This window comes from Chaetodon trifascialis, chromosome 15 (genome assembly GCF_039877785.1).
Source record: "Chaetodon trifascialis isolate fChaTrf1 chromosome 15, fChaTrf1.hap1, whole genome shotgun sequence".
NCBI classification, from domain to species: Eukaryota; Metazoa; Chordata; class Actinopteri; order Chaetodontiformes; family Chaetodontidae; genus Chaetodon; species Chaetodon trifascialis.
Window position 1 is genome coordinate 17,764,256 of NC_092070.1, and position 26,793 is coordinate 17,791,048.

The 26,793-nt window shown below is 44.5% G+C and overlaps 1 protein-coding gene across 5 annotated transcripts; it reads left to right on the forward strand.

Annotated features, from left to right (window-relative positions):
* The first annotated feature begins 112 nt into the window (after positions 1-112).
* On the forward strand, positions 113-25,892 carry dnm2a (dynamin 2a). 5 transcript variants are annotated; one of them, XM_070981638.1, is made up of 22 exons: positions 286-581; positions 7,058-7,131; positions 7,364-7,513; positions 8,722-8,925; positions 9,888-9,986; positions 10,074-10,234; positions 10,336-10,478; positions 11,033-11,168; positions 11,302-11,369; positions 12,039-12,177; positions 14,112-14,198; positions 16,064-16,134; positions 17,028-17,081; positions 17,369-17,420; positions 18,693-18,725; positions 20,748-20,858; positions 22,683-22,792; positions 22,929-23,040; positions 23,199-23,363; positions 24,158-24,381; positions 24,549-24,812; positions 25,119-25,892. In XM_070981638.1, exons 1-22 carry the CDS (start codon positions 421-423, stop codon positions 25,189-25,191), a joined length of 2,691 nt encoding a protein of 896 aa, XP_070837739.1. In that variant the 5' UTR covers positions 286-420; the 3' UTR covers positions 25,192-25,892. The 5 variants fall into 5 exon arrangements, with proteins under 5 accessions (XP_070837734.1, XP_070837739.1, XP_070837735.1 ...); XM_070981633.1 differs by lacking the exons at positions 12,039-12,177; positions 17,028-17,081; positions 18,693-18,725 and adding exons at positions 12,856-12,994; positions 18,505-18,516 and having other exon boundaries at positions 113-581; XM_070981635.1 differs by lacking the exons at positions 17,028-17,081; positions 18,693-18,725 and adding an exon at positions 18,505-18,516 and having other exon boundaries at positions 287-581.
* The last annotated feature ends 901 nt before the right edge of the window (positions 25,893-26,793 follow it).

Below are 26,793 nucleotides of genomic sequence, written 5' to 3' on the forward strand. Positions count from 1 at the left end.
ATCAGAATGTCAGCTTGGCGGAGGGATAGCAAAATTAGCCAATAAACTACGTAGTTTTACAGACAAGAGGCGGGTCTAAACTCACCGGTTTCGATCGGATGTCGTCTAGCCTGACCGGATGGTGTTTGTGTAGAGGAAGTTTTGTTTTGCGAGTTTTCCGTCCGTTTCGACTGATTGAGTATTTAGTTAATGCGCTTCAAAGAACACGAAATGATATTAGTGTGAGTAGCATTGCCGGTCACCGCTCAAGTGTTCAAAGAGTGAATACAAGCCTGAGCTGTTTGAAGCGGCGGAAGTCAACACTTCAGAGTAACCCGAGAGCACCTTGCTGCTAAGCTAACGTTATCTATACAGTTAGCGCCGCTAGCATTCGTCTCTGGTCTGCGTTGTGTTGAAGGAGCTCTCAGAGCTAACGAAGCCATGGGGAACCGGGGCATGGAAGACCTGATTCCCCTCATCAACAAGCTTCAAGACGCTTTCAGCTCCATCGGCCAGAGTTGCAATTTAGACCTTCCTCAGATTGCTGTGGTCGGCGGACAGAGCGCTGGGAAAAGCTCAGTCTTGGAAAATTTTGTTGGCAGGTGAGTGATTGTGATTAATTAAGTTACCCATTGCGATTATCTCATAGTTTACACTGATTCTTGCATGGTCTAACATTCTCAAACGGTGTTTGTCCAGCAGGTAAGATACGCTAGTTACTCAAACCTGTGCGTAACGTCAATATGGAGTTACGGCGTAACGCACAGTGAAGTCAGGTGTACGAGTGCGTAACTCAAGACCGGACGGTTACGCACTTGAGTTACGCACTCGTAAACCTGCCTTAAAGTGGCTGCAGGTTAAACAAGTTCCTGTAGATACGCCTTGTACATGGAAAACTAGTTGTTTTTAAAATGCTTTTACAAAGTTTTGTGCACTTAGAGCTCAAGTGTAGGGTGTCTGACTTTGAATAAGGCAAACTTCAAACGGCGTTTTATAGAAAAGTCAGATAGTGTATGTTCTTTACTGCGATGTTCCCAATATTTCCAATCATTTCCAATACTTTGCACAATATTTATGCCTTCTAAAGCTGTCATTAAGTGTATTTTGTATCAGGCTCTTTCTTTATGCCCGGATATTTTGAGTATGACTAAGACCTGTAAACATTTCTGTGCCACACCCAGAATGTCCTAAAGGCTTTACATTCACCAGTAATTGTTATTTGGTCTGTAGCTCTCAGCTGTTGATTGGAGGTATATTTTGTCACATAAGAGATTGCTGTGAAATCAGTACGATCATCCTTTCATACTAGGGAGTACATGTTATCGGGAATCCCAGTGGAATAAAGCAGTAGAGGCAGATCGATCTAGCCACCTCTTTTCTTGAGAGATGTGGATTTTTGCAGTGCCTCTTAAATAATGCATCACTTTTGACCTCAAAGTGCTCTTTCATCAAAATTCAGACCATTTCTCAAACAACACAAGCGCATGTCTGTAGCAGACACAACTTCCTTTCCTATCTTCCTCTTTTGTAATTGTTTCTGACAAAACTGAAAATAAAGGAAATAGGTTTGCTGTTTCTCCATTCTCCATGATGTGAAGGTCAAACTACGGTGCGCCTGGACAGGCTGGTCCTGTTGTCCTCTCCCACATCAGCTGTGAGTGAGATCACCCGGCAGATAAAGAAACAAAACAACCTCGTTCTATAGCAGCTTGTTTAGCAGGTTTCCACCCCATTGAGAGACACTCAGTGTGTGCGTGTGCGTGTGTGTGTGTAACCCAACCCACACAGAGATCACACAATCAAACGTACTCATGCAGGCCGGCCAGTCAGAGGAGATAGTACATTGGCTATGAAGATGGCATGCAGACGGGCCTTTGGTTATAAACACACTGGCGAGAGCATGTCGTAACTGCTCTCAGGCAAGAATACACATGCAGATTAGACTACCGCTCAGTGCACATTAATTCAGATGAGTGGGACTTTACACGGTGAGAGCACTTGCCACATATCAGCTGTAATTAACATGAGACTTTTCATGGTGACCTCAATTTCACTGCGTGTACAAGCCTTCCACTTTCGGCTGTTGAGAGGACTAACATAAATCCACGTCCTGGAAAGTTACCCAAGCACCTTGCGGATATGCAACGGCGGACGCGCGTAAATGCTCATGCTTTTATGAAGTATATGAGTGGTGAACTTTAGTGTTTACTATCTGTTTATCTGAAAGATAGCGTACAGCAGCTGTTTTCTATGCCTGTTGCTGCTGTGTAGATGAACCTGAGGACCGATAAGGTGGAACAGCAGAAGTGAAACACCTAGTTACAAGGTCGAGCCGTACTTCAGTCGCAAAGCACCTGGGGAGGTGCTGCATATCACTATAGAAACAGGCGTGCGTATGTTGAAGTGACTCATTGTTGATCTAAGAGCTTGTTTGAGCTCAGGAGCAGGCAATATGCAAACCCAATATCAAAATTTCCATTCATATGTTAAACAAAACTACACATGCTGTAGAGTAATGTATTTGTAAATCGCCTGTGGTTGCAGCTGACTTGAATCCTGAGCAGAGGTGCTGTTGCTGTCAGTAATTGTTGCTCTATGGTTTCACCGGTGGCTGAGGTGTTTTTCCTTGGCATGTCGTGTGTGAAAGCCTGGCTTCATCCCTGAGTCCCCAGGCATGAGAATAATTCCTCTTTTCCTTTGTCTTGTGCCAAAGACAATAGAAATAGAGTCACTTAGTGCTGAGAGACAGTTTTCAAATCATAGACTGTGTGACCATGCTGATGTCACAATCGATTGACTTAACTTACTCCTTCACGCTCTGTAGCTGGTAAAGGTTAAGCTGACATAACAGGCACGTCTGTCCTTGCTCAGTTTCTGCTTTACATTTCTGGCTCCGATAGAGTAAAGGAAATTAGACCATAATTGCTGTGCAGTTACTGTCTCTTAGTTGTCACTGTCCTGATTTTGAACCCCGGCAGGTCAGATGGGTTCCAGATTTCTCACTGCGCTGTGTTGACACATCTTGTCGATGTGATTTTGCCCTCTGTTCGCTCTAAGTTTGTTACTGGAGACCAGATCACATTGGGTGGCTGGTCTGCATTCTTTGCTGGACAGAAGCTAATCGAATCACTCTGGCTCAACAACCTCATGTGTTTGTGAATGTTTCTGTTTTTTTGGTAGAGGCATGTGTGTTAGGGGTGGGCGATATGGACAAAACTTTCTATCACTGTACATGTAATTTTGTATCATGGTAACAGTATCCATCAAGTTACAGTAATTGTCCTGTAAATTCAGTCAAAACCTGGAACACAGAACAGAAGTTGCACCCTTTTACTAAGAAGTTGTTCTCCCTCATTTTGGCTTCACGGGGAGGCCTCCTGCTCTATATTTATAATGTCGCTCTCCTCCTCCATGTTTTCTCGTCACTCTTCTTCTGCAGCAGTTGGCAAACCAGCTTAGAGATGCATTACCGCCACCAAGTGTTGCTCTCACGTCCCGTGAGAATGTGGTAAGCGGTCATGCCGCCCAAATTACTTTACCTTGTGAGGCAGCTGGTTCTGCAAGATCATGTGAGATCATGCAGGAATCCAGCCCTGATTTTTGATCTTCCCCTAAATATATAGCAGAGACGGGATAGAAAGGATGGCTTCTGCAATGGAAAGGGCATTGCGCAGTATATACCATCATAATGCCCAACCTTAGTGTTTGTCTATGTGTTGTTCTCTTTGCATCTGCTGCACATTAATGGTAACAAATATTGAGTGTTTGAGACTTAAAAGAAGAAGATAATGCAGGTGTAACTGATAACAGCCATAATAGCTGCATTCCAGTGAGGCCATGGCCTTGGTACTGCACATGCTGCTTCAATTGCATGGTTTACTTATCAAGGAACCATTATCAGTGTTATTAGTGTGCTAGTTCTATTGTGAGTCCAAATGTCCATTATGAAATTAGTCCAGGATGGTTCTGTTCTGAGAAAAGCCAGCATATGTCCTCTCTCCATTCATTTGAGTTATTTTATTGGCCTGTCAACAATTTCATGCATGCCTTATTGGATCATAATTATATCTCAGTTGCGAGATGATGATCAGGCCTGTGTCTCCTGTTTTGGCTGTGTTGTGATGTGATTGTCCCAGCGGAGACTAAAGACGTCATATCTAGCACTGCAAGCTGGCCTGGGTGGAGGTTGTTATCAGAGCTGTGGCAAGTAGATGACGGAGAAACAAGTTTTTAAAGTGTGGAGCAGTTGTCCAAAGTTTAGAGCTATACTAGATCTTAATTTGAAAACTGTCTTTTTTTTGATACAAAATTAAATGTGTCAACCTCGCTCTAAATCCCGGCCAACTTTACCAAAATATGACCATTTTAGCATCATTAAAACCTGTTTGATGAGCGTTGGTGGTAAATGCATTGCGACCATTTCTAATCGTAGCAGCCAATTTACTCCAGGATGGTGGCATGGATAAATATATAAAGAAATCTCAACAGAAATGTCCAGCAGTCTGGATGCTTGTGTATGACACAGTGGACATCCTTGTGAGAAAGCCAAGTGACAGAGAGCGAAGGGATTTTCCACTAAGCAGTTGGATTTCGGTAGTGCTTGAAAAGGCTTTGCTGCCTGGTGATTCCTCATGGTGCCCACAGTGACAGACTGTGGTGCGGGAATGCGGGTAGCCATAATTATACGTTCCTTGCCACACCAGAGACCTACAGGATAAGTCCCACCAAACCACGAACACATTTTTGTGTACTGCACCCTCCCGTGAGAGCGCACAATGACCTCAGAGTTTCACACACTGGTTTCCATGTTTGAAAACGAGCTCTGCCAGGCCTCTGTAGACTCAAGGAAGACCAGGATCAGCTGTGGCGGTTGCTCTGCCAGTTTGTAAGAGGCAGAGGCTGTTGGGGCAGGCAGGCAGGCAGGCAGGCAGGCAGGCAGGCATTCAGGCATTCAGGCAGGCAGGCAGGCAGGCAGGCAGGCAGGCAGGCAGGCAGGCAGGCAGGCAGGCAGGCAGGCAGGGGGAGGGGAGTTGGCTCTCCCATCCTCCCCCTGCCCTACTCTCTCTTTTTGCTTTCTCTTTTTATAGAGGGAGGGAGGCTCACAGACTGATGCTCTTTGCTTGGCCATCCATAATGCATGACATGATACACAATCTGCTCGGCTTCGTCTATCATTTACAGCGCATCAATAATGTAATTCTGGCCTCTTGCTTCTTTTCAATATGCCACCGCTATTTATCCCATTCTGTCTATGAAGACTGACCGGTTTAAGTCTGAAATTCTGAACTTGCGTTTTGTCTTTTCACAAGAGCATTTTTTGATCAAACACTTTCTTTGTGTGTCTTTTAAACTCAATTGCTGCTTCATTGTATTGGTGCAAATCTTTGACCAGTGGCCACTTGTTGACTGAACGAGGAAGTGTTTGACTGCTGAAAATTGAGAGTTGCACACATGTGCACTTATTGTGACCTCTCAGCTCAGTGGCATCTTGCTGCCATTTTCTGTGTCCAGTCTGTTTAGCTTATCTTTTCCCTCAGCCTACAGTCACATTGTTCTTTGACTCAAACTCCCTCCCTCCCTTGCTCCTGTTCCTCATCCAGGGCTTTCTATACTGTCCGCCGTGTGGACAAATGGCTGCATGCTCCACATTATGTGCATGACACAGCACCAGTGCTGAACCACAGACCTGTGGGTTTTTGCTGATGTAAGGAACATCCAGAACATTCCCCACTGTTTCACCACAGGACTACAGTCTAGGAAGAGCGGGCAGTATGTAGTGTGGCAGCTCCTCTCTTTTCTCCTGTTCTGCAGCTGACACATTGCTTCCAGTCTGAAGTCAGCAGGCAGCATGAGCACCTCCATAGACCCCTCAGGCCTGTATGTCTGGCAATAGGGAGGAAAAGGAGAATGTGGGCTAGTGACATGCTCAGTTCTGCTATGATCGTTCCAGGACTGAGGCTGGTGATTGCCACCAGATGTAGTATGTTTGCAGAGCAGCAGAGGGGCCTTCAGAATTGGGAGGGGAGTGCAGAAGACTGGGTGGAGGAGCCTAGTCTGAGGGCTGACTAAGCAACTTTGGCTATGTGGTTAGAAATTCCTCAGGTGCCCTGTCACTTTAAGAAGAACAAACAGCCAACTGTGAGAAAGCTCTCAATGCTTCCTATAGGCAGTAGCACTTACTGTGGGTTGTTCACTACCATTAAGTGTCATGATAAAGTTTGTAATGTCCACACAGCACAAAGTCAAGGCGCAGGCTAGTGTGGTTAAGGCGTTATCATGGGGGACATCTCTCTTATCGACACAGTCTGGGCTCACACAAAAGCTGACAGTAGCCCGCTGAAACCATGGGCCTTTCCTGTCCTTTAAATAGGTTGTAAATGGAGCAGTTTGATTGTTCAGCGACATCATCAATTGAACAAAAAACAAACAAAAAAAAATGACCTCATGAAAAAAGCGATGGTAAATCCAAACTGAATTTCCATGGAGCTTTTCCAATTTTTCCAAACTTTCCCCTCAAGTTGGAAATCAGCTCTTCAAGATGCCGATGACATGGAGTGGCATGTTTTGTTGGTGGCCTGTTGATGCTGAGACGGTTAAGCAGCCAAAGGTGAAAACGATTTAGGAGGAGCAGGACAGACAGCCTCTCTAACCGCGTGTGGACTTCTGTCATCCTGCAGGTTTTGTTCGTAAGGAGAGACTTGTTCAAAATCACAAATTAAAAGTGAACTGAGGTGTAGAATATAGGTTGGTTTTCCCCATGACAGCAAGAGCAACGGCAAGAGTGGGTGTGCGTGAACTGATCTGTGAAGCTCTAATAATGACAGAAGATGACTGTCACATTTGATTTGTTGTGAGACAAGTTGGAGGCGTGAAATTTCCCCATGCCCATCAATTTACCAGAGGTCACGCTGTGAGGAAATGGACATTAAGTATAATGAATAATTGAACATCGTCCTTTATTTTTTTCTCTCTCTCTTTCTGTGTTTATCGTCCCCCCTTGTTTTGATTTCCTTCTTTTTCTTCCCTTTTTTTCCACCTACAATTGTGGTATTTATTTTTCTCTATCTCTCTCACTCAGGGACTTTCTTCCACGTGGATCAGGTATTGTTACCCGAAGACCTCTCATTTTGCAGCTGGTCAACAATAAAGCAGGTGAGTGTGCTGCTCCAGTGCATAGCCACATCCCCGTCTCCTTTTATCGCTGCTATGCATATGGCCTCTCTGTCACAGTGCCTCAAGCTAAGCTCACTGTCTGCGGTTTGCTTCCTTCATCTCTTTAATTTGATATTCTCTCCTTATCTGTCTCCCCTGCTCCCTCTTTTTCTTTATCCTTTTCCCTCCCTCCACCCTCCCCTCGTGTGCGTCCCTTTGACCCCGTGTGTAGAATATGCTGAATTCCTACACTGCAAAGGGAAGAAGTTTGTGGACTTCGATGAAGTGCGGTCGGAAATCGAGGCAGAGACCGACAGGATAACAGGCTCCAACAAAGGCATCTCTCCCATCCCGATTAACCTGAGGGTTTACTCCCCACACGGTAAAGCACACATACATAACACACTGTGCTATTTGGCCCATGTAAAGTAAATTTGCACATTATACGACGAGATATAAAATGAGACAATATAAATGTGTCAACCATCAGGAAATATCATTTGAATATTTCTGGTTGTATTAAATTAGAGTAATAATATTGTACCAAATCAGTAGGTTGACATCATGTATTTAATTCACATCACATTTGGCTAGATCCATAGATAACAACATATATATCATAATATTATTTATACCGTCTTGAAATATTTTATTCATATTGTACACCCCAGATGCGAAGCGCAGAGCATGTCAAAGTTTTCTTTGCTGCTGACATCTGCCCCTTTTGTGGTTTGCAGTAAAACACTGAAAAGCTAAGACACTTTTTTTAATGTTCTAATGTGTTTTTACCCCGTCACTGAACGGCTGTCGCAGACATCGATTCATCTCGTTGCGGGCGATGTCACAGGGAATTCACAAATGTCAAATTTGACATTTTCGTTTTTATTTCTGTCGGGAACTTAACACTTGTGAGTAATGAAACTCAGAGGGTGTGTGTTTTATGAAGTAAAAAATAAATTAGACCTACATTTCCAACAGCAAGAGTCTGCCTTGTCAAGTGACTCGAGCTGACAGCCTCCCCCACCACCACAAACACCTTTTTACATGTTCAACTGAGACGGATCGTGTTCATGTCTGTTGGTGTTTTTAATGAAAAGGGTAGAAAATGAAGTTGACACATTAAACAACACAGGACTGTAATTATCCTTCGCTTACCATTTAAAAGAACATCGTAACAACACTATGAATGGGCCGTGCGGTTTCTCAAAACTGTCATTGAGAAACAAACATTTATGTGTCTCACGCCATCACGGCCTTGGTTTCCATTCAAATGCGCTATCAAATCAGCGATGTCTCCAATTAAACTAGATACCCTGCTTTGTTAACAAATATGAATGCTATGCAAACACATTGCTTCAATAAATGAGTGATACATTAGTAAGATATGTCAGGTTCATTTAATTTATATAGCAACAAGTCATAACAGAAGTTACCTCTTGGCACTTTTCACATTGAGCAGGTCTTGACTGTGCTCTTTATTTTATCATAATAAAATATGTCGGCTTGTTTTGCTGTATAGCTGCATTCTGCACTCAGGTATCCTGAGTATTTGCATTTCCCATCATTATCACTTCTGTCCACGTGCCTCAGTGCTTAACCTGACCCTGATCGACCTTCCGGGAATGACGAAGGTCGCCGTTGGAGACCAGCCCATAGACATCGAGCACCAGATCAGGGACATGCTGCTGCAGTTCATCACCAAGGAGAGCTGTCTGATCCTGGCCGTCACCCCTGCCAACACTGACCTGGCCAACTCGGATGCTCTGAAGATTGCCAAGGAGGTGGACCCACAGGGTACGCATGTCGCTTTTTAGTAGTTCAGAAGTCTAACAGCCCTTTTCCACACACATGTGCTGACTGGGCTGGACTCTTGTCTGCGTCCCACCAGCGCAGACGGGATTTGCATCTCGTGTTCACCTGCTCAAAGGTGTCATTAACTCTTGTGATGATGACGTTTAAAAACAGCGCCCTCTTCAGTGCTCTTTACTATTGCACTGGTAGCCAGCTACAATGTGAAAGTCATACACAGATGGTCATTAAGTAGTAGCATACAGAGTACAGTGGTGGACAAGATTTCCACATCCAGTAATAAAAAAGCACAAATGTATACAGTATCCAGCTTCTTTAGGCACTGTTCAGGTGCATTCACAAATAACTGATCACCAAATCCACTAAATTAAAGGCAATCAAATGCTGCCTTCTCTGGCGGGACAAACATGATTCATTACTAAATAAGAAACTTAAGTTGTTTGGCATGTACCGCTGGCTTGAAAAACAGAGACCGGATGATGAAGTATCCGCTTTGTCTGGCACGCTTTGGTCCGACTCTGGAGATGGTCCATCTCGAGTGCAACTTGGCACAACTCGGCGCATTTAAGCTGGCAGTGGAAATGCAAACCAACGTGCTGTGGTTTTACTTGGCGCGGCCAAATGTGCCAGTGGAAAAGTCCTAAAAGAGCAGGGCTATGAACACAATGCAACACTTTTTCTTATGCTACCCCATGAAACATAAAAATCACATTAGACAGAGTCTTATGATAGCCATTACCCCTCATTTAATCTGCCACTGCTATCTGGTCAGTCATTCAGTCTCTGCCTAATCTGTTTAGCTGCAGGCATCTGCTCAGAAAAGATCAAAAATACTTCCATAAATGTTGTGCGTGTCAGTCATTTGTTGACATGTTGTAGGAAACCAGATGGTCAGAGGGAATAAATCCGTTTGAATCGATGTAGTTACACTTTCTAATTTTGTGCAGGTATGCGCACCATTGGCGTTATAACAAAACTGGACCTGATGGACGAAGGGACGGATGCAAAGGACATCCTTGAAAATAAACTGCTGCCACTGCGTAGAGGTGACATATGCACACACAGTCACTCAAATCAACATTCACAGGCTTTATTTTTGACTCTAGAGTGACTTCTTGTGTTGTTGCACGCAGGCTACATCGGTGTGGTGAACCGCAGCCAGAAAGACATCGATGGGAAGAAGGACATTCGCGCTGCTCTGGGTGCAGAGAGGAAGTTCTTCCTCTCCCACCCTGCCTATAGACATATGGCAGAGCGTATGGGAACACCACATCTACAAAAGGCACTCAACCAGGTCTGCCATCAGTTATTCGTTTTTAACCCGTAAAATATTATTTCCTCTCTGCTATGCCATTGATTCTCTGTAATATCCGCACTACCTCTGTCTGTCTCTAGCAATTGACCAACCACATCAGGGACACCCTGCCTGGTCTGCGCAGTAAGCTGCAGAGTCAGCTCCTCTCCCTGGAGAAGGAGGTGGAGGAATACAAGAACTTCCGTCCAGATGACCCAACGCGCAAGACCAAGGCTTTGTTGCAGTGAGTGCATCTGATATTGCTCTTCATAGCAGTGCAGTATACTTGTAGCATTTACAGTAGACAGCTTAGAGGTGGTGTAACTTGTGGCAGCCATATTGAATGCACACTACACATGGAAAGTCCATCTGAGGGCAGATATATCAGATATTATGACTCAGTGGTCTCAACAGTAGAGAACAATACTTGTAAAATGTATGTTTTTGTATTATATGGTCATTTATCCTGCACTTACTTTAACACGATGGTATTAATTTTGTACCTAGAGGTTGTGATATTAATAGCATTCTAATTAAGCAAAGAAAACAATTCTTTGTATTGAGGTTAACTGTGCTGAAGCATCTCACATTCACCGTTTTATAGTAAAGGGCAGTGCTGCTAAGATGAGGTGGGTTAATGTAACAGAGGGACCTCAAATAAAAATTACTTGAACTCGATTTTTAAGCCGTAGCATCACTGCACAGATGAAATGGTATTAAGGAACAGTATTTTTTAGCAGTGGCTCTCCAGGAAGGCTCTGGCTGTAGTTGACATCCTTTGTGTTTGACTCTTATCAGGATGGTGCAGCAGTTTGGCGTGGACTTTGAGAAGTGCATTGAGGGCTCCGGGGACCAGGTGGACACCAATGAGTTGTCAGGCGGCGCCAAGATCAACCGCATCTTCCATGAACGCTTTCCATTTGAACTGGTCAAGGTTAGTGTGCCGTGAAGAGGAGCGACACATTGGGTGTTATTGGTAGTATGTTTTGGCTGCAGGAGTCTTCACAATGATTGAAGTGCATTAAGGTTTTTGAAGGTGTCTGCTCCTCCTCTCCCCTGTCCCCCAGATTGTGTTTGACGAGAAGGAGCTGAGGCGGGAAATCAGTCACGCCATCAAGAACGTCCACGGAGTCAGGCAAGTGGAGCTGAGACAAAAAACCGCCATGCCTCGCAAAGTAGCACCCCACAGAGCTCAGTAGACACCTGTATTCTGTTTCTGTGTAAACACCCACTGCTTTGCTTTTCTTCTTTCGTCAAAGCTGTCATTATGCTGTAATCCAAGTTTTTAGAATCGAGCCTTGCCTTCAGAAACTAAAGGCACCAATTCAGAAAAGTGTTTCCTGTTGTATGTGAAATGTATTTCCTCTGTTAAGTTTTCCCCTCACTGTTTTTCCAGTCCTCTTATCTCATCACTGCAACACCACACACTCCTTTTCTGTCTCGTTCTGCTGAAGCGTTCAATTATCATGAGGTTTTGGGTTCCACGCATGTGTGTTCACTGCGATGATGTTGTCGCGTGTTCTTCACTGATACGCTCCACATCTCATTTGTCGTTGTGTGCTGAATCACATTCACACCTGGCCGTGGGAGCTTTATCTTTGCTCCCTCTGTTGGGGCTGACAGTATCTTAGTTTTCTGTCTCATTCTCTTCGTCCATGACGTCAGATCTCTTCAGTCGCATGTTTGTCTTTGTGTGTACCTAATCATCTGTGGGTTTTTTTTGTTTTTGTTTTTTTTGGCCTTCATGTCTGTTAACTGTCCCATCTGTCTGTCGCTGTGCCTCTGTCTCTTTGTGCATCCTCAGAACGGGACTGTTCACTCCAGACCTGGCGTTTGAGGCCATCGTGAAAAAGCAGATCGTTAAGCTGAAAACACCCTGTCTCAAATGTATCGATCTGGTCATTCAGGAGCTCATCAACACAGTCAGGCAGTGCACCAACAAGGTACTGCAGGTGTCCAGCATCTCCCGACCCAGCCGAGACACGGGGCAGGGGTGGCCATGGGTGTGGCAGAGGGTACCCTGGCGCAGAACATTAGCCAGCAGCTTACGACAATATCTAGAAAAGCCTCTGCTGACCGGTTTGGTTATTGCATTTCAAAAAGTACACACTGTGTGCAGTTTGCCCTCAGCCCAGCCCAGCCCGATTAGCCCCGTGTGCAGGCAGTGCTGTCGTGTTGTGGAGTGTTGTGACGGGTGACGTGTCATCGTGGATATGAGATGTTTGAGGGACTCTCTGAGCATCTCTGGTCTCTCCTGGATAAGCTGCAGGTTTCACAGCTCAGTGCACATAGCCAGAAAAAACATGAAGTGGTCTTAAATTGCAATTTGGCTGTGAGTCGGAGGTGACATGTCTCTCACTCTGCCGTATTGACCTAGTTTTAGAGGAACTGGCTTGTCAGGAAAGAGGATGTGAAAAACCTGTGGCTTGTCCTTCTCCACTGGTTGATTTGTCTGTCGACAACCAGAAATGACTAACTAAACAAACGCCTTTTCTCTTTTTATTTCCTCTCTTCTCTTTCTTTTTCCTGGCTGTCCTCTTTTTCTTTTTCCTTAATCTCTTCCTGTCCCTCTCTCTCTCTACCACCGCAACAAAACGCAATCTGACCCCATGACCTTTCAGAACGGGGCTCTTCACCCCTGACCTGGCCTTCGAGGCAATTGTCAAAAAGCAGATCCTCAAACTCAAAGAGCCCAGCCTCAAATGCGTGGACCTTGTGGTGTCCGAGCTCACCGCACTCGTCATGAAGTGTGCCGCTAAGGTAACCAGGGACACACCTGCTGGGATGATGGCATGAAAAGAGAAGGGATTCTGATCTATCTCTGTCATCCCAGTATAATGGTCACCCCAGTGAAATCAGCCCCACCCCCACCCTTGCTACTACACCATCCATGCCCACTGCTTCAGATGTGTCTATTGTCCCACCCCTACTTCCCTCCCAAAGTCTCCATATCATTCAGTCTGAGCATTGACTTCCAAACCACGTCTGAAATTTTAAGCACAGCTTCCACAAGTCAGTTCCCACATGCTGTTTGACCTCAGCATCAGTTCATCAAAGCATCCCCCCCACCCCCCACCCCCCACCTCCACATCGCGTCCTCCCTCTCTCCCTGCTCAGACCCCGCCCGGTCTGTCAATCATCGCAGAGCCTGGCGATGCTGCCTCTCTGACCCACATGACAGACTGACGCTCTGCTCTCCGCTGAACCGGACGGAAAGCGAGTGATGTCAGGGACGAGATGATACTAATAGCCCACGGGTGCAGTGGCAGCTTGACTGGTAGCGTTTCCATAGCAACGGTGCTCCTCTGCCATCTTGTGGGCAGCGGAAGGCACTGCGCACCATGACATGACTGCATAGCACACAGTAACCCAGCCATCCTTCCCCTCTGTCTCACCCCATTCTGTCACTTTCCCTTCTCATCCAGTCTTCATTAATAGTACGAACTATTAAAACTCTACCATCAGCTGGAGAGGACTATTTTCAGTCTGTTGACATGTCTTCAAATTGCTTTCATCCGTTGATATTCTAAAAAATGGCTGCTTAATACAGTGGCAAACTGTTGATTATTTATTGATGAAGTCATCCCTGGCTGATGGTACAGGCTTTATCACCTTGCAGAGCAGACAGTCACCGTGTACTTAAAGTCTGTTTGTTGCTTTGTGGTTGTTTGGATATGTGTGACACTGAAATGTCACTTGACTACCTCTTTCCCTTTTCTTTGTTCTACACTTATTCTCACTTCTCACTCGTGTTTCTCTCTGATACGTATTGGTAAGTCTTACTAAGCTCAAGCTCACATGTAAGTGTGTGTATGTGTGTGTTCGCGTGTGTGTATCTCAGTTCAGTGCTGCAGTTGTGTTTTGTGTTGCCTTTCAGCTCAGTTCGTACCCCAGACTGAGAGAGGAGACTGAGAGGATTGTCACCACCCATGTCAGAGAAAGAGAAGGGAAAACCAAGGACCAGGTGAGCTGCTAGGTTGTAAATTAAATGGACCAGTGCCTCACAATCCAGTATTATATTGAGATGTCAAGATCTGCCAAATTATTGTATAAATGGGGTATGGGAAATGGGAAAAGATGTAACATAAGGTGAAGTTGGCCACTGATCCATGAACACCTACTGTTAGCTGTAATAGTGTGTCATCTGGCATTGTCCGTCTCTGCATCTGCTGGTCCTCCAGCTGCGACATAAGGACAGAAAAACATGCTGTGTGTGACCCGTCCAGGCGTCAGATAGGTTTTGCTTTTGCATTTTTTCCAATGGAGAGCAGTAAAAACACATCAGGCCTTTCCAAGAGTTTATTTCAACCAGTCCAGAGTTGATGGTCATTGTTGGAGCAGTGGAAAGATGAACCAAAAAGGTTTTCTTGCGTTTATTTTTTAGACACTTTTCAGTGACGTGATTTTACACTAATAAAATGACTGTTTCTGTGAATGGAGTCTGTTTCAGTGTCAGTGGGGAAAAACAAATGGTGGATGTACACTGATGGTGCACAAATGCCCACAGGGATTACATTGCAGCCGGTTTCATGGCTGCCGGCTGCAGCGCTTTTGTTCAATACTGAAAAAATTTGTTTTCTCCTTTAGTCACTTGGACACAAAATATGGGAAAACAGGGTCCATAATCAGATAATATGTGAGCAGAATTTCTTGGGTTTGTCCGGGACCAGCTGGAAACTCCCACAATGTCACTTTCATTCAAATGAAATGTAGGTCAAGCTGAAATTTAGTTCCACACAGTGACAGACGTTATTTTATTTGTTTGATTTGTATTGTTAAGGTATGTAGATCTTTTAAAAACATATTTATTTTGAGATATTATAAAAGTAGCATGTCTTCTGTTCTATTGGTTTTCCCTCTTTAGGGCATAATGTGCCAAAATAGACAGCATAACATGTAGCCAGTTGTGTGCTTGCCAGCACAGCATAACCAGAGTGTAAAATGTTTTCTTTATATTGCGCGTATGCTAACTTAAGCACCAGTTGTGCATTATCAATTGTTAAATAGAATATTTGATAAACTTCTTCTGATAAGGTTTGCAAACTTGAGAAGACTGAATAAGACATTTAAATGTGTTTGATAGCATCAATTTCATTGTTAGGCCTCAGTTCTGCAGGTCTTTTTTGCAAGCAATGGTTTGATCAAATCAGTTAAAATGAAACCAAGTTGTTTTGGGCAGATTCATATCTGCCTATTGTAGAGTGCTCAATCTCCCGTCAATGTGACAGACATATTTTCCAACTTGTGCTTTTATTTATCCATTCTCATAATTACATCAAAGCTAAGTGTCATTCCGAATCGTAGTAGAAAAGTGGTTATTGTATAATTTATTCAGTTTGTTTCCAGCTTTGATCACTCAACGAGGCCAAGACATTAGAGGGAAAGGCATAAATGGAACCTCTGTGACTTCTGTCTCATGTAATCTTGAGCTGTAGTATTTCTTCCTTCCAAAGATGTGAATAAAACATTAGATTAACACCATTTTGTCTTCAGTTTAAGCGTTGTTTTCAGAAATTCAGTGTTTTAAGGGTAGAGAAGCCTTTGAAACATGACATGAACTCTGTATCAAACCAAGAGTAATGAGAGTTTAAGTTTGGTAGCAGTGAAATCATATTCTCAACTCCACCACATGTGCAGTTTACAAAATAAATATGTACTGTCCCCTTGACATTGGTATACATTATTATATTGGTAGAGCTATGCATAAATTTAGCTTTAGATGTAATGTCTGTCGGGGTTGTTCAGTTCACAGGTGTGAAATATAGGAAGGCAAGTGGTGTTTAATTGAGACCTCTCCAATCTAATCATGATTTTCTGCCTTTAATTAAGGTTCTGCTGCTGATTGACATTGAGCTGTCCTACATCAACACCAACCATGAGGACTTCATTGGCTTTGCTAAGTATGTACCCTCCCCCCTCCCCACCTTGTCTAGTCCAACTTACAGCCTGTTGCCGGTGACCCTTGTCTCAGCACAGGCGTAGCGATCCCAATTAACTACACCTTGCCTGTTTTTCTGCGGTGCACTTGTGATTCCGTAGATTTATAAAGGACAGGAGGTGCAACCCTGTAACTCTCAGCCATCAATACACGTGGAACCCAGCTGCTGTTTCAGGAAGCTAACAGAATCACCACCACTGCACTTCTACTGAATCAAAGTGTTGCTTATAATTAGCCACATGTTGTATGCTGCGGTGCATCAGTGTGATGTAGCATGCCAATTAGTGAACCTGCCACATCAGAGCATGTGTCTCCCCGTGGGTGAGGCGATGATAAAGGCCGCATTAGTTGCTCACCTACCCCCCCTCCCCCTGCATGCATCAATGCTACTCCCCCTTCAGACAAAGTCAATCAAGCATGCTTGATTGACTGACAGACAGGCAGTCTGCCACAGGCTGTTTGACTCATGAGAAAGAATGCTTACTGTAGAGAGCGCTGTTAATGTGTTACTGCTTTCACTTGTAGCTGCTGCTGTGCACTGGAAACTCATTTGCACACTGCAAGGCGCTCAGTGGTTTTTTTGGGGCGAGGGTTTTTGTGATGTATATCTCTAAGCGGCTCAGAGCTCATGGTTAAATACATGTAGTCCCCTGTGCAGCAGTTCCAGTAGCATGCAGTCGAGTGAAGCTCTCCTACTCTGTGTGGGTTCTGCCATTGACCGAGTAACAAAGCAAGCCCCCCCCGTCCCCCGTGTGTGTGAGGGTTTATGCCCAGCCTCTGCATGGCAAGTGGATTGCTGTAATGTGTCAGAGGTCAGCTAGGGCTGTTTAACGGTTCTCATGACATCACTTTCAGTCTTGACTACAGAAGGCTGGATGATGGTAGCACCCCAGGGTACAGCAACAACAGGTGGGCGAACAGAAAGGATGTAGGATTGTGTGAGCAGTATGTGTGTGAGAGACAGCTTGACCCTCCATTTTCTCCAAATTCCTCCAAAACCCACTTTCACCTTCATGTATGTGCGTAGTAGTATGATGTTAGCGACGATAACACCAAAACCAGGCAGCTGATTCACATAAAAGACTAAAGCCGATAAAATGTATGACTCTTCATATTGGAAATAACAGGACTTGGCTGTTAAGTGTTTATAGTCTCAATATTTACGATCTCTTCTGCCCCTCTTTGTGTAATGACAGCGCCCAGCAGAGGAACACAGCTGCAAACAAGAAGAGGGCCATACCCAACCAGGTACGTTTCACCACGCAGCTCCGGCCTTTCCACTAATCCCAGATTCAGTCTCCCTTGAATGACACCTCCCATTACCAGTTGATTAATCAGCCATTTTATGCCTCACCCTAGCAATGACTTAGCCCAGAGCCCGTAATCTGTCCTGACCCATCTAACTAGCAAAGATACCTCCGCTGTACTGTACATCACTTTAACTACTGACTGTACCCAGTCCCAGTCTTTCTTAATCCTCATATTGAAGCGGCTGGTCTTTGTCCAAAATGTTGTTTTCCTTTTCTGTTCTATTCAGACTGATATTTCACTGAATATGTTGTATTTCAATGTGTGTCTGTAAGATCCCGAAACACATTATAACCCTGCTAATCAGCTTTAGAGATTGCAGTTTGAGTGAGGGGAAAGTGGCCTTAGCGAACGTGAAGAAGACCCTGCTTCCCTGCTTTTCTGAAACAAGCATTTGTTTCCACGGCTACTATTAATTGCTGTTTGCATGTGACCCAGGCATGTTGTTCTGCTGCAAAGCAACAGTTAATCACAGAATTACGACGGTTGTTTTGTTGCCTTCCCATTAACATCGCAAGCATCTTTTGTATTGAAATTCAGAATGTGCATGGAGCCCACCCCTATCGACTGAGCAACAAATATGACATAACCAAATTGTGGTATACTTGAAGTAATTCTAATTGCATGTAACTCTCTTGCTCTGTCTCTCTCTCTCCCTCCCCCTCTCTCTCTCTCTCTCTCTCTCTCTCTCTCTCTCTCTCTCTCTCTCTCTCTCTCTCTCTCTCTCTCCTGCCTCTCTTCATGTGCCTGTGGTTGTCTCGTGGTTTCTTCCTTTCTGTTTCCTCATCTTTTTGCTCCCTTCCCCCCGTCCTCCCTCCATTTCACCCTCTTCCTTTCAACCTCCTCTTGAACGTTTTCATTCCGTCTCTCTCACTTCTTGATTCCCCCTCTCTCCTTCCAACTGTCCGCTTGCCATCTTTTATCTTTCCCTCATCTTTGCTTGCTTGCTGTCTCATACTTTTTGCTATGATTTTATACTGCCCCACCTTTGCTTTAATTTCCCCTCCCCTTCCTGTTACTGCAGGGTGAGATTCTGGTAAGTACCCCACAGATTTAAACCACACCCTGGCAGGGGCAGCAGGGGTAGGCCATGCAGAAGAACTGAGGCCATCACACACAGGTCAGCCAATATGGTTAGGGTGGAAAAGACAAACCGCTGTGAGATAACAGTCAATACATTTCACCGTAACGGGTTGTTCTACCCCTCTGCAGCTCGGCGGACTGGGAGAGGTCCACGAGGAGAAGGTAGAGTCTTAAGACTGATCAAACTGATCAATTACACCTCTGAGAGTAGCACGCAGTTACCAATAATTTGGAACTGTCTTCACAGTAATACAGGGCAGGTTTGCTCTCTTAATTCTTGGTTTCATTTTAACAAGACAGTAATTGTCTTTTTAATTGTACACATCTGGGTTGCTACTAACATTTTACCCTTTGTGCACCAAATATTTTACGAGATGTGAACTCTCCCACAACCGATTGTGGCGCACAGAGAAAGAGCGGACAGACCTTCCACCTCTGACCGTGGACGGCGTCAGTTCTCACGTCTTCAGGTTTATACCTCTGCTGCTGCCTCATGCAGGGTGACTCAAAAGTTTGCCTTGTGAGAATCACCCTGAACGTCACTGGGAACAAAACTGGGAGGGAGCGGGGAGTGATCGAATCAGCAACACAGAATACAGTGAACTTTTTCATTCTTTGATATTTTCTTTGCATTCATTTCTAGTGCGTGTTGAAATACTTTCCTACTGGAACTACAAATTGACTTTACTACAAAAAAAACCCACCTGTCTCCAAGTCTTTAGTTATATCTGTATTCAGGGCTGGTCGAACTGGTCTGTTTTTTAATATGGTGACTGGGTGTGGCTTTGGGATGTATTTCAGAAATTAAATCAAAATTCCTTTTTTGACATCTCTTTACTTTTATTCCATCATGTCGTTACAAATTGAAATCAGCATGTTTCATTGTAATCACTAAAAAAAATCATGTGTCACTTACATTTGCAAGAATGGATCGAACATTTCTTGCATCTCATCTGTGACACCTTCACATCTCATCATTCCGCTTTCTTAACGTCAACTTGGTTATAACGTTTCCAACTGACTTTAACACAGGGGATTTCCTTGTTTCAGATTTTTTGCTTTTTATTTCCTCGCCAAGGCAAACTACCAGTTTAGCTCCTATGTAATTGCCTCCTCTCCAATGTTTATGTTGGCACTTTGGAGCTAATGAACCTTTTTTTTTTTTTTTTTTTTTTCCATAACTCACTCCAGTCCTCTGCTGGATGGAGAGGGAGTGCAGGAGAGAGGTCCAAACCAGACTTTGGAATAGACATTTCCACTTAGCTTTCCTTAGCACAAGAGCGCACTTTTTGCAGTTTCCCACATTGTACTTGAATTGCATGGTAGTCTATTTGAAAAAGATGGAAAGAAAGCGTCTTCAAAATGCATGGCTTCTTTTCCTCAGTGATTCACTCGACTCAGCCTCTCAGTGTGATGCATTTCCTCCCTCTCCATCCCTCCACTTCAGATTTTTTTGCTGTTTAGACGTCTGTCCCTCAACGAACTTTGCTAAATCAGCAAACCAGACTTTATCATTGTCGTTTTCTCCTCCTTTACCCATCTCTTGCACTCACTTCTCCCCATACCCCCCATATATCCTAGTCCAGTTAACCCCACTAACCCTGCTTTTCTTTAACTACAAGTACATAGTCCAGTTTCTACTGACCTGCTGACACTAACATACCGCCGTCGACCTTTGGTCTTTGACTGTGTGTCAGGACTAGTATGGTCTGGACACCATCTGGTCCTGTTTGTTGGTTTAAGGATTTCTTTTCTGTTGAGTGAATAAGATCAAGCACTACATCTATTTTCAGTATTTTCAACCTTTTGATGCTTTTATTTACATTTATCCATGGTACACACACTACACATTACTGTCCTTTGCTCACTTGATGCTCTTTACTCAGTAAGTTTCATATTTAATCTGTGCTTCTATTCTGAAGTATTATTACACTCACAGACACAAAAATGTTGAATATCAACATAAAAAAATAAAGACAACCAAATGTACAGGGACCTAGCAGGTAAGCAGGTAAGATTTTATTATGAATGTCAGTCACATACCAGTATTAATGGTGCAACACTTACAGGACCCTCATGTCACCAGTGCATAAGCCTGATTGACAAAGCTGTTTTCCTCCATCCTCCTGGTACCCCTCTCTCCCTACCACCCTTTTCTCTCTCCCACATCTTCTCGCTGTGCAGGTGATCAGGAAAGGCTGGCTAACCATCAACATCAGCATCATGAAGGGAGGCTCCAAGGAGTACTGGTTTGTCCTAACCGCTGAGTCCCTGTCCTGGTACAAAGATGAGGAGGTGAGAGGGGTTTCTGTTCCAATTCTGTTTTTCCCTGGACACACAGGGTTATGGCTAGCTAAGATAAGATGACACAGCACCACAGGAATGCATAAAGATGAAGATGCTGAATTTGGCGCTGTCGGGATAAACTATCCCAAATGGAGATTTGGTGTCATCACCCACGGTGGCTGGAGGTGTGTGCGTCCCAGCCCAGCCTAACCAATGTGCAGACTACTGTTCAGCTGTAGCCTGATGAACAGGTAGTCTGAACACTGGGCAGGCGGGGGGGTGAGGAGGGCTCTGATAGGAGGAAGGACTCCGAGGTCATTGCGGCTGCAGGTCGCTGACCTAGGACAGAGGACACAGAGTAAACATTACCTCAGTGAAAAAACTGCACAAATGAAAAAGCCACATACATGGAAAAGCCAGATTTATCATGACCCATGCTGACGAAACACCACAAGACTTTTCATCTTATTAACTGATTCAAGTAAATAAATCTATACACGGTTGAACATGCATTCCCTCTTAGCTAAATAACTACAGTAAGCGGACACTCCACAGTTGCTGCTCTACAGTTTATTTATATTATAGATCCGTTCAAAGGTTTCATTCAAGGACTTGAAGAGTAATATTCAGTACAAGGGACATGTCGATATACTGAGTATAACGTTTGCATGATCTAAAATCAAATGATCTTTTTTTAAGATCATTTGATTTTAGACTTAATTCAAAAAACTGGTTTAACTGCTGTACATTGAGCGTTTGTCTGTGGTGATATTAAGCACATAGAAAGCATTTTAATCGCCTTACTCACCGCTTGATCTTCCTCCCAAGGCCTTAGTCGTATCCATTCTTCCAGCGAAATAAAAAGACCCCTTACAGATACCACTTCACTGCTAAAGATGAACTCCAGTCCAGTGGCTTCAGTGTGCCCGGACACCAGCTGGAAATGGTGCGTTTTCACGTCGGTCGCCTTTTGCGAAAACGCAGAGAAGCGAAAAGAAAGAGAATGAGAGAGGGAGGATGGTGGAGGCAAACTGACGTGGCAGGCGGGCTGAAATGTTCCAGCCGGGATCTGACTTTGGAATTTGCAGGAAATCGTACTGGGTTACGGGGGCCGGAGGGGGGGGTGTGATTGTGTGTGTACAAGTGTGCATGTGTGTAGGCGCTTGTCCATTAGTCGTCCTGTATCTTTTAGGGTTTGGGCAGTTGGTTGTATCTGTACGAGCGCATGTTTTTGCACACACCCAAAGCCAATGATTTATGTTTGTTCAATTCGCTCACGCTCGTGTATGTTTGTTTGTCTTTGCACGTGCAGTTAAGTATCTGGCCTTGTGTGTGCGTGTGTGTGTGCGTGTGTGTGCGTGTGTGTGTGTGTGTGTGTGTGTGTGTGTGTGTGTGTGTGTGTGTGTGTGTGTGTGTGTGTGTGTAGTAGGGGCGGGGGATTGTGTGGAACTCTGAGTGATGTAACTGTTGGGCCTGCGCCGCTCTCTGTGTTAGTGCAGACGTAAATGCTTCCAGATGTCTCTGCTCAGCAGTGAAAGCTGGCACCCCATCCCCCCAGAGCTCCTTCACGCTCCTCCTTTTCTTCCTCTCCTCCTCCTCTCCCTCATCATGCATTTCTCATCTCACCAGCCCGGTGGTGGTCCACGCAGAGGAAATGCATTCCATCATGTCTGCTCATTGGTGGAGAAGCGTCAGCACTGCTGTCCTCTGTTTTCTTCTCCATTACCAAAATATATACAATTGCTCAATTTCTGAAAATATAACTATTTTCCGTTGTATATTCCAGGTCTATGCAGTTGGAAATACACGTTTCTTCTGTCTTTCTCGTGCTAGGAGAAAGAAAAGAAGTACATGCTGCCACTCGATAACCTGAAGCTCAGAGATGTTGAGAAGGGCTTTATGTCTACAAAGCACATCTTCGCAATCTTCAACACCGAACAGAGGTCAGGGTTGTTGAGTTGACGACTGTGAATGCACGTGCCTTATCTTTGAGTTTTGGTGCGCATTGCATGGCCTTGTGTACTGTGTAGGCCTACGCTCTCACAAGCACATGTGTTTGTCTTTTGTTTATCTGTACAGGAACGTGTACAAGGATCTTCGCCAAATAGAACTGGCCTGTGATTCTCAAGAGGATGTGGACAGCTGGAAAGCATCCTTCCTCAGGGCAGGAGTTTATCCGGAGAAGGACCAGGTACAGTATGTGGGTGGGTGAGTGGGTGGGTGGTGCTTTCTGTTTCAACAAAAGCCATAAATTTGTGTCATCATAGCTCCTTCTACAGAGAGCAGCTATGAAGATGTGTTTATGATAGAAGTATACAGCATCTTTTTGTGCGTGTGTGCTGTTGTTAGACGGAGAATGAAGAGGCGGCCCCTGCAGACACGTTCTCCATGGACCCTCAGTTGGAGCGGCAGGTGGAAACCATCCGCAACCTGGTGGATTCGTACATCGGCATCATCAACAAATCCATCAGAGACCTCATGCCCAAGACCATCATGCATCTCATGATCAACAATGTGAGTCCACCAGTCTTAAACAGCAGACACGAACAGACAGAGTGCCTGCAGGTTCGGAAACTGACTTAAAATGAACAGACTGTCTGAGTCTGTTACCTCAGCACTGTGCACTGTATCTCACTTGTGGAGAATTTGCAGAAAAAGAAGGTGTGTGTGCTTCGCCACAATAGTCAAATGTAATTGTAATCAGTAATTCGGCATGTTTTTTGGAAGCGTTTGCACTTGATAAACCTGTGATCTGAGCTCTTTAATGAGGTCTAAATATCTTTGCAGCACAGAGCTCTGCAGAATGGTGTTGAGTTTTCTTGTTCATTTTAGTAGCGACAGTGGTCGTGTATTTCATGTTAGCACGAGGTCATAAACTTGAAGACACTCATTAACAAAATTTATGATGCATGCTCACTGTGACTTGTTTCGCTGTTCCTTTTTATTAGGTTTTATTATTCTAGTGAGCTCACTTGATGGCTTCCAGCAAGCCAGCAGCTACACACACACACACACACACACACACACACACACACACACACACACACACACACACACACAAAACAAACACTTACACCACTGTACAGCTCCTTTACAAAGATTTTCTTTTGTTTAAAGATCAAATAATTCCAGTCGACAATAGTTTTGTGGTTGAATAGTCGCCTCTTTTCTTAACTTAGCATTTCACTCCTTGAGCCTTCTAATCATTTCACTGCTGCCTACTGCTGCACCAAGTCCTAAAATTCTCAGTGTTAATCGCTGCAATTTGCCACCAAAACTGTGTTTTAATAATCTTAACTTCCATTCAGGCAAAGGATTTCATCCACTCTGAGCTGCTGGCCTACCTCTACTCATCTGGGGACCAGAACAGCCTCATGGAGGAGTCGGCTGACCAGGCCCAGCGAAGAGACGAAATGCTGCGCATGTATCACGCACTCAAGGAGGCACTGCACATTATTGGTGACATCAGCGCCAATACCATCTCCACCCCGGTACCGCCGCCCGTAAATAGCAACTGGATCCCAGACGTCAGGTGATCAGGGATAACTAACATTTGGTTGTAACAGCTGCAGAATATGGTATTGAATGAAATAATAGATGCACGTAATAGTCAGTGCTTCAAACAGCTCGGTTTAGCTAAGGTAACTTTAGGTGTTGTTATTAGAACGCCAGTTTAATTTGATCATATCCTTCTCTCAGCCCAACCCCTCAGCGCAGGCCGCCTCCTGCAGCAGCCCCGCCCCCCAGCCGTCCACCCGCTGTTCGGGGCACAACACCAGGACCACCCATGAACCCTACCCCTGCCTTTGGAGCTCCACTCAACCCCTCCCCCGCCTTTGGTGCACCACCAATCCCCTCTCGCCCTGGCCCACCCATCAACGCCTACAACAGCAACCTGGACCCCTTCGGTGCAGCCCCTCTGGTCCCCTCCCGGCCAGCCCGTGTCCCACCCGGTGTACCCAGGTACGACTTTCTGTAATGATGTGATGACCTTTACCGTGTGTGTCTATTAAGTAATTTTTTTTTTTTTTGCACTTTAATTACAATGTTTTATCATTAACATCTCATCATCCTCTGTTTTCAAGAGTCACAGGAGTCCTTTGTCGTTTTTCACCAGTCATCCCACCAGTTTAACATTTTTTTCTTGGCATTCATTCTCCTCTCACTCATATTTTTTTCTCTCTCACGCTCCCTTTATCTCTCTGTCGGGTTGTTTTGGTTTCTCCACTGTCCCACGTTTCACTCCTCTATTTTCTCTCCTCATTGCAGCCGAAGACCCCCAGGCGCTCCTTCTCACCGACCCACCATTATCCGCCCTGCTGAGCCCTCCCTGCTAGACTAGACCTGTGGCCAAGCCCACCTAAGTGTGTGTGTTCGTGTGCGGGTGTGTGTATCTGCACACTAAGGGCCAGGGGCGGGTGTTCAAGGGGAGGGGCCGACTGATAGTGGTGCATAAGGTGCATCATCCAGCCGTATTAATATGTCTCTTCAAGCAATGTAATAAGCTGCTAATACCGTCTTCATCAGTGCACGTGAGCGAGAGAAAGCTCTTAACCACTTGAATATTACATTCGACTGCTGTGGCAATTGTGTAATATGAAATAAAACCAAGCTGATCTGTAGGATTCAATTAAGTTTTATCAGCACGAGATGATGTATCAAATTCAGTTCAGGAGCTTTTTTTTATTGTAATAACTGGTGTTTTCCCTCTGACAAGGTTCCCAGCAGAAGCTCATTTAATAACTTATTAACTGTTACAGGCTGGCTTTCCTCTCTCCCCCCCCCCCCTTTTTAGATTGGCCCCCCCGAGTCTCGATCTGTAATATACACACTTAACCTGTTGTTAATGTTTTACTGGATTATCATTTTCTAACTGATTTCATACTGAAAAACAATAGCTTATTATCACTGTCGTTACTTTGGTGATGTCCATTACTTTTTTTTTCCTTGTGTTATTTTATTTGAGTGACTTTGTCCTTTTTAATGAACGTCATAAATGTAGCTTTAAAAATGGAATCCTAATCGCAGAAAAAAAAAAACAAAGCTTAAAAAGTCACGGGGCAGGGTTGCATGAGACTGAGAGAGTAGCTTCAGCGCCCCCCTTCCCTCTGTGAATGGTCCTTCCACGATAAAAAGATGTCAGACACATTGACCGTTATAATCCAAGCACTTCTAGCCATCTAGCCTTACAACAAGCCACTCATAACGAGGATGGTGTAGTCCGTTACCAGAACACTATGCACAAAAACCCGGGAGGGGAAGAGAGCCCGACTGAAGGCTGTCTGTCTCTGTCGGATGCTTTCTCTCCGCCAAGTCGTGAAAGCCTTGAATTTGAATCCCTTTCGTCTCAGCTGAACCCCAATAAGACTGTCAGCCTTCGGGTAGGCTTTGTTCATTCTGGATTAGCCGATTCATGTAAAGCAGAGCACACAGTACAGTTTCCGCTCAGAGAGGATAAAACTCGGCGAAGCAGTGGGGTGTGTAGACAAAGTTGTATCTGTGATTTAGAGTATGAAGTTGGTATTAAGCATTTAGGAGTTGGCACATCTCTTTCTGGGTTTAGTTGTCAGGACATTTATTATTGCTATCAGCTCTGCTTCCGTGCATGAAAAATATTGTATATAGCTGGCCTATACTGGGGAGTTAGCACTTATATCTCATTTAATCGCATGGTTGATGACAACAACATGCTATTGATTATAATCAAAGCCCAACGTGTTAAAATGCAACTCGAGTTGTCGTATTAAAGGAAGCACTAACACGGTCATTTCCTAGATTAGCCTCGCATGTAGGGAAAAAGAGATTGGTCATCTCCTGATGCAATATTTATAACCTGGGCATTTGTCATTTCATTTGATGTTTTTGGGTGCGGTTGTATCAGCTCTGTACAACTCTGCTCCCCTGCTTCTCCTGGACTGTTATCTGGGGTTCTGCTGCAGGGATC

Coding starts and splice junctions, on each gene's coding strand:
- dnm2a (XM_070981638.1), top strand. CDS start 421: ATGGGGAACCGGGGCATGGAAGACCTGATTCCCCTCATCAACAAGCTT. Junction 16,135..17,027: donor GACTTCATTGGCTTTGCTAA/GTATGTACCCTC, acceptor CATCACTTTCAG/TCTTGACTACAGAAGGCTGG. Junction 17,082..17,368: donor CCAGGGTACAGCAACAACAG/GTGGGCGAACAG, acceptor GTGTAATGACAG/CGCCCAGCAGAGGAACACAG.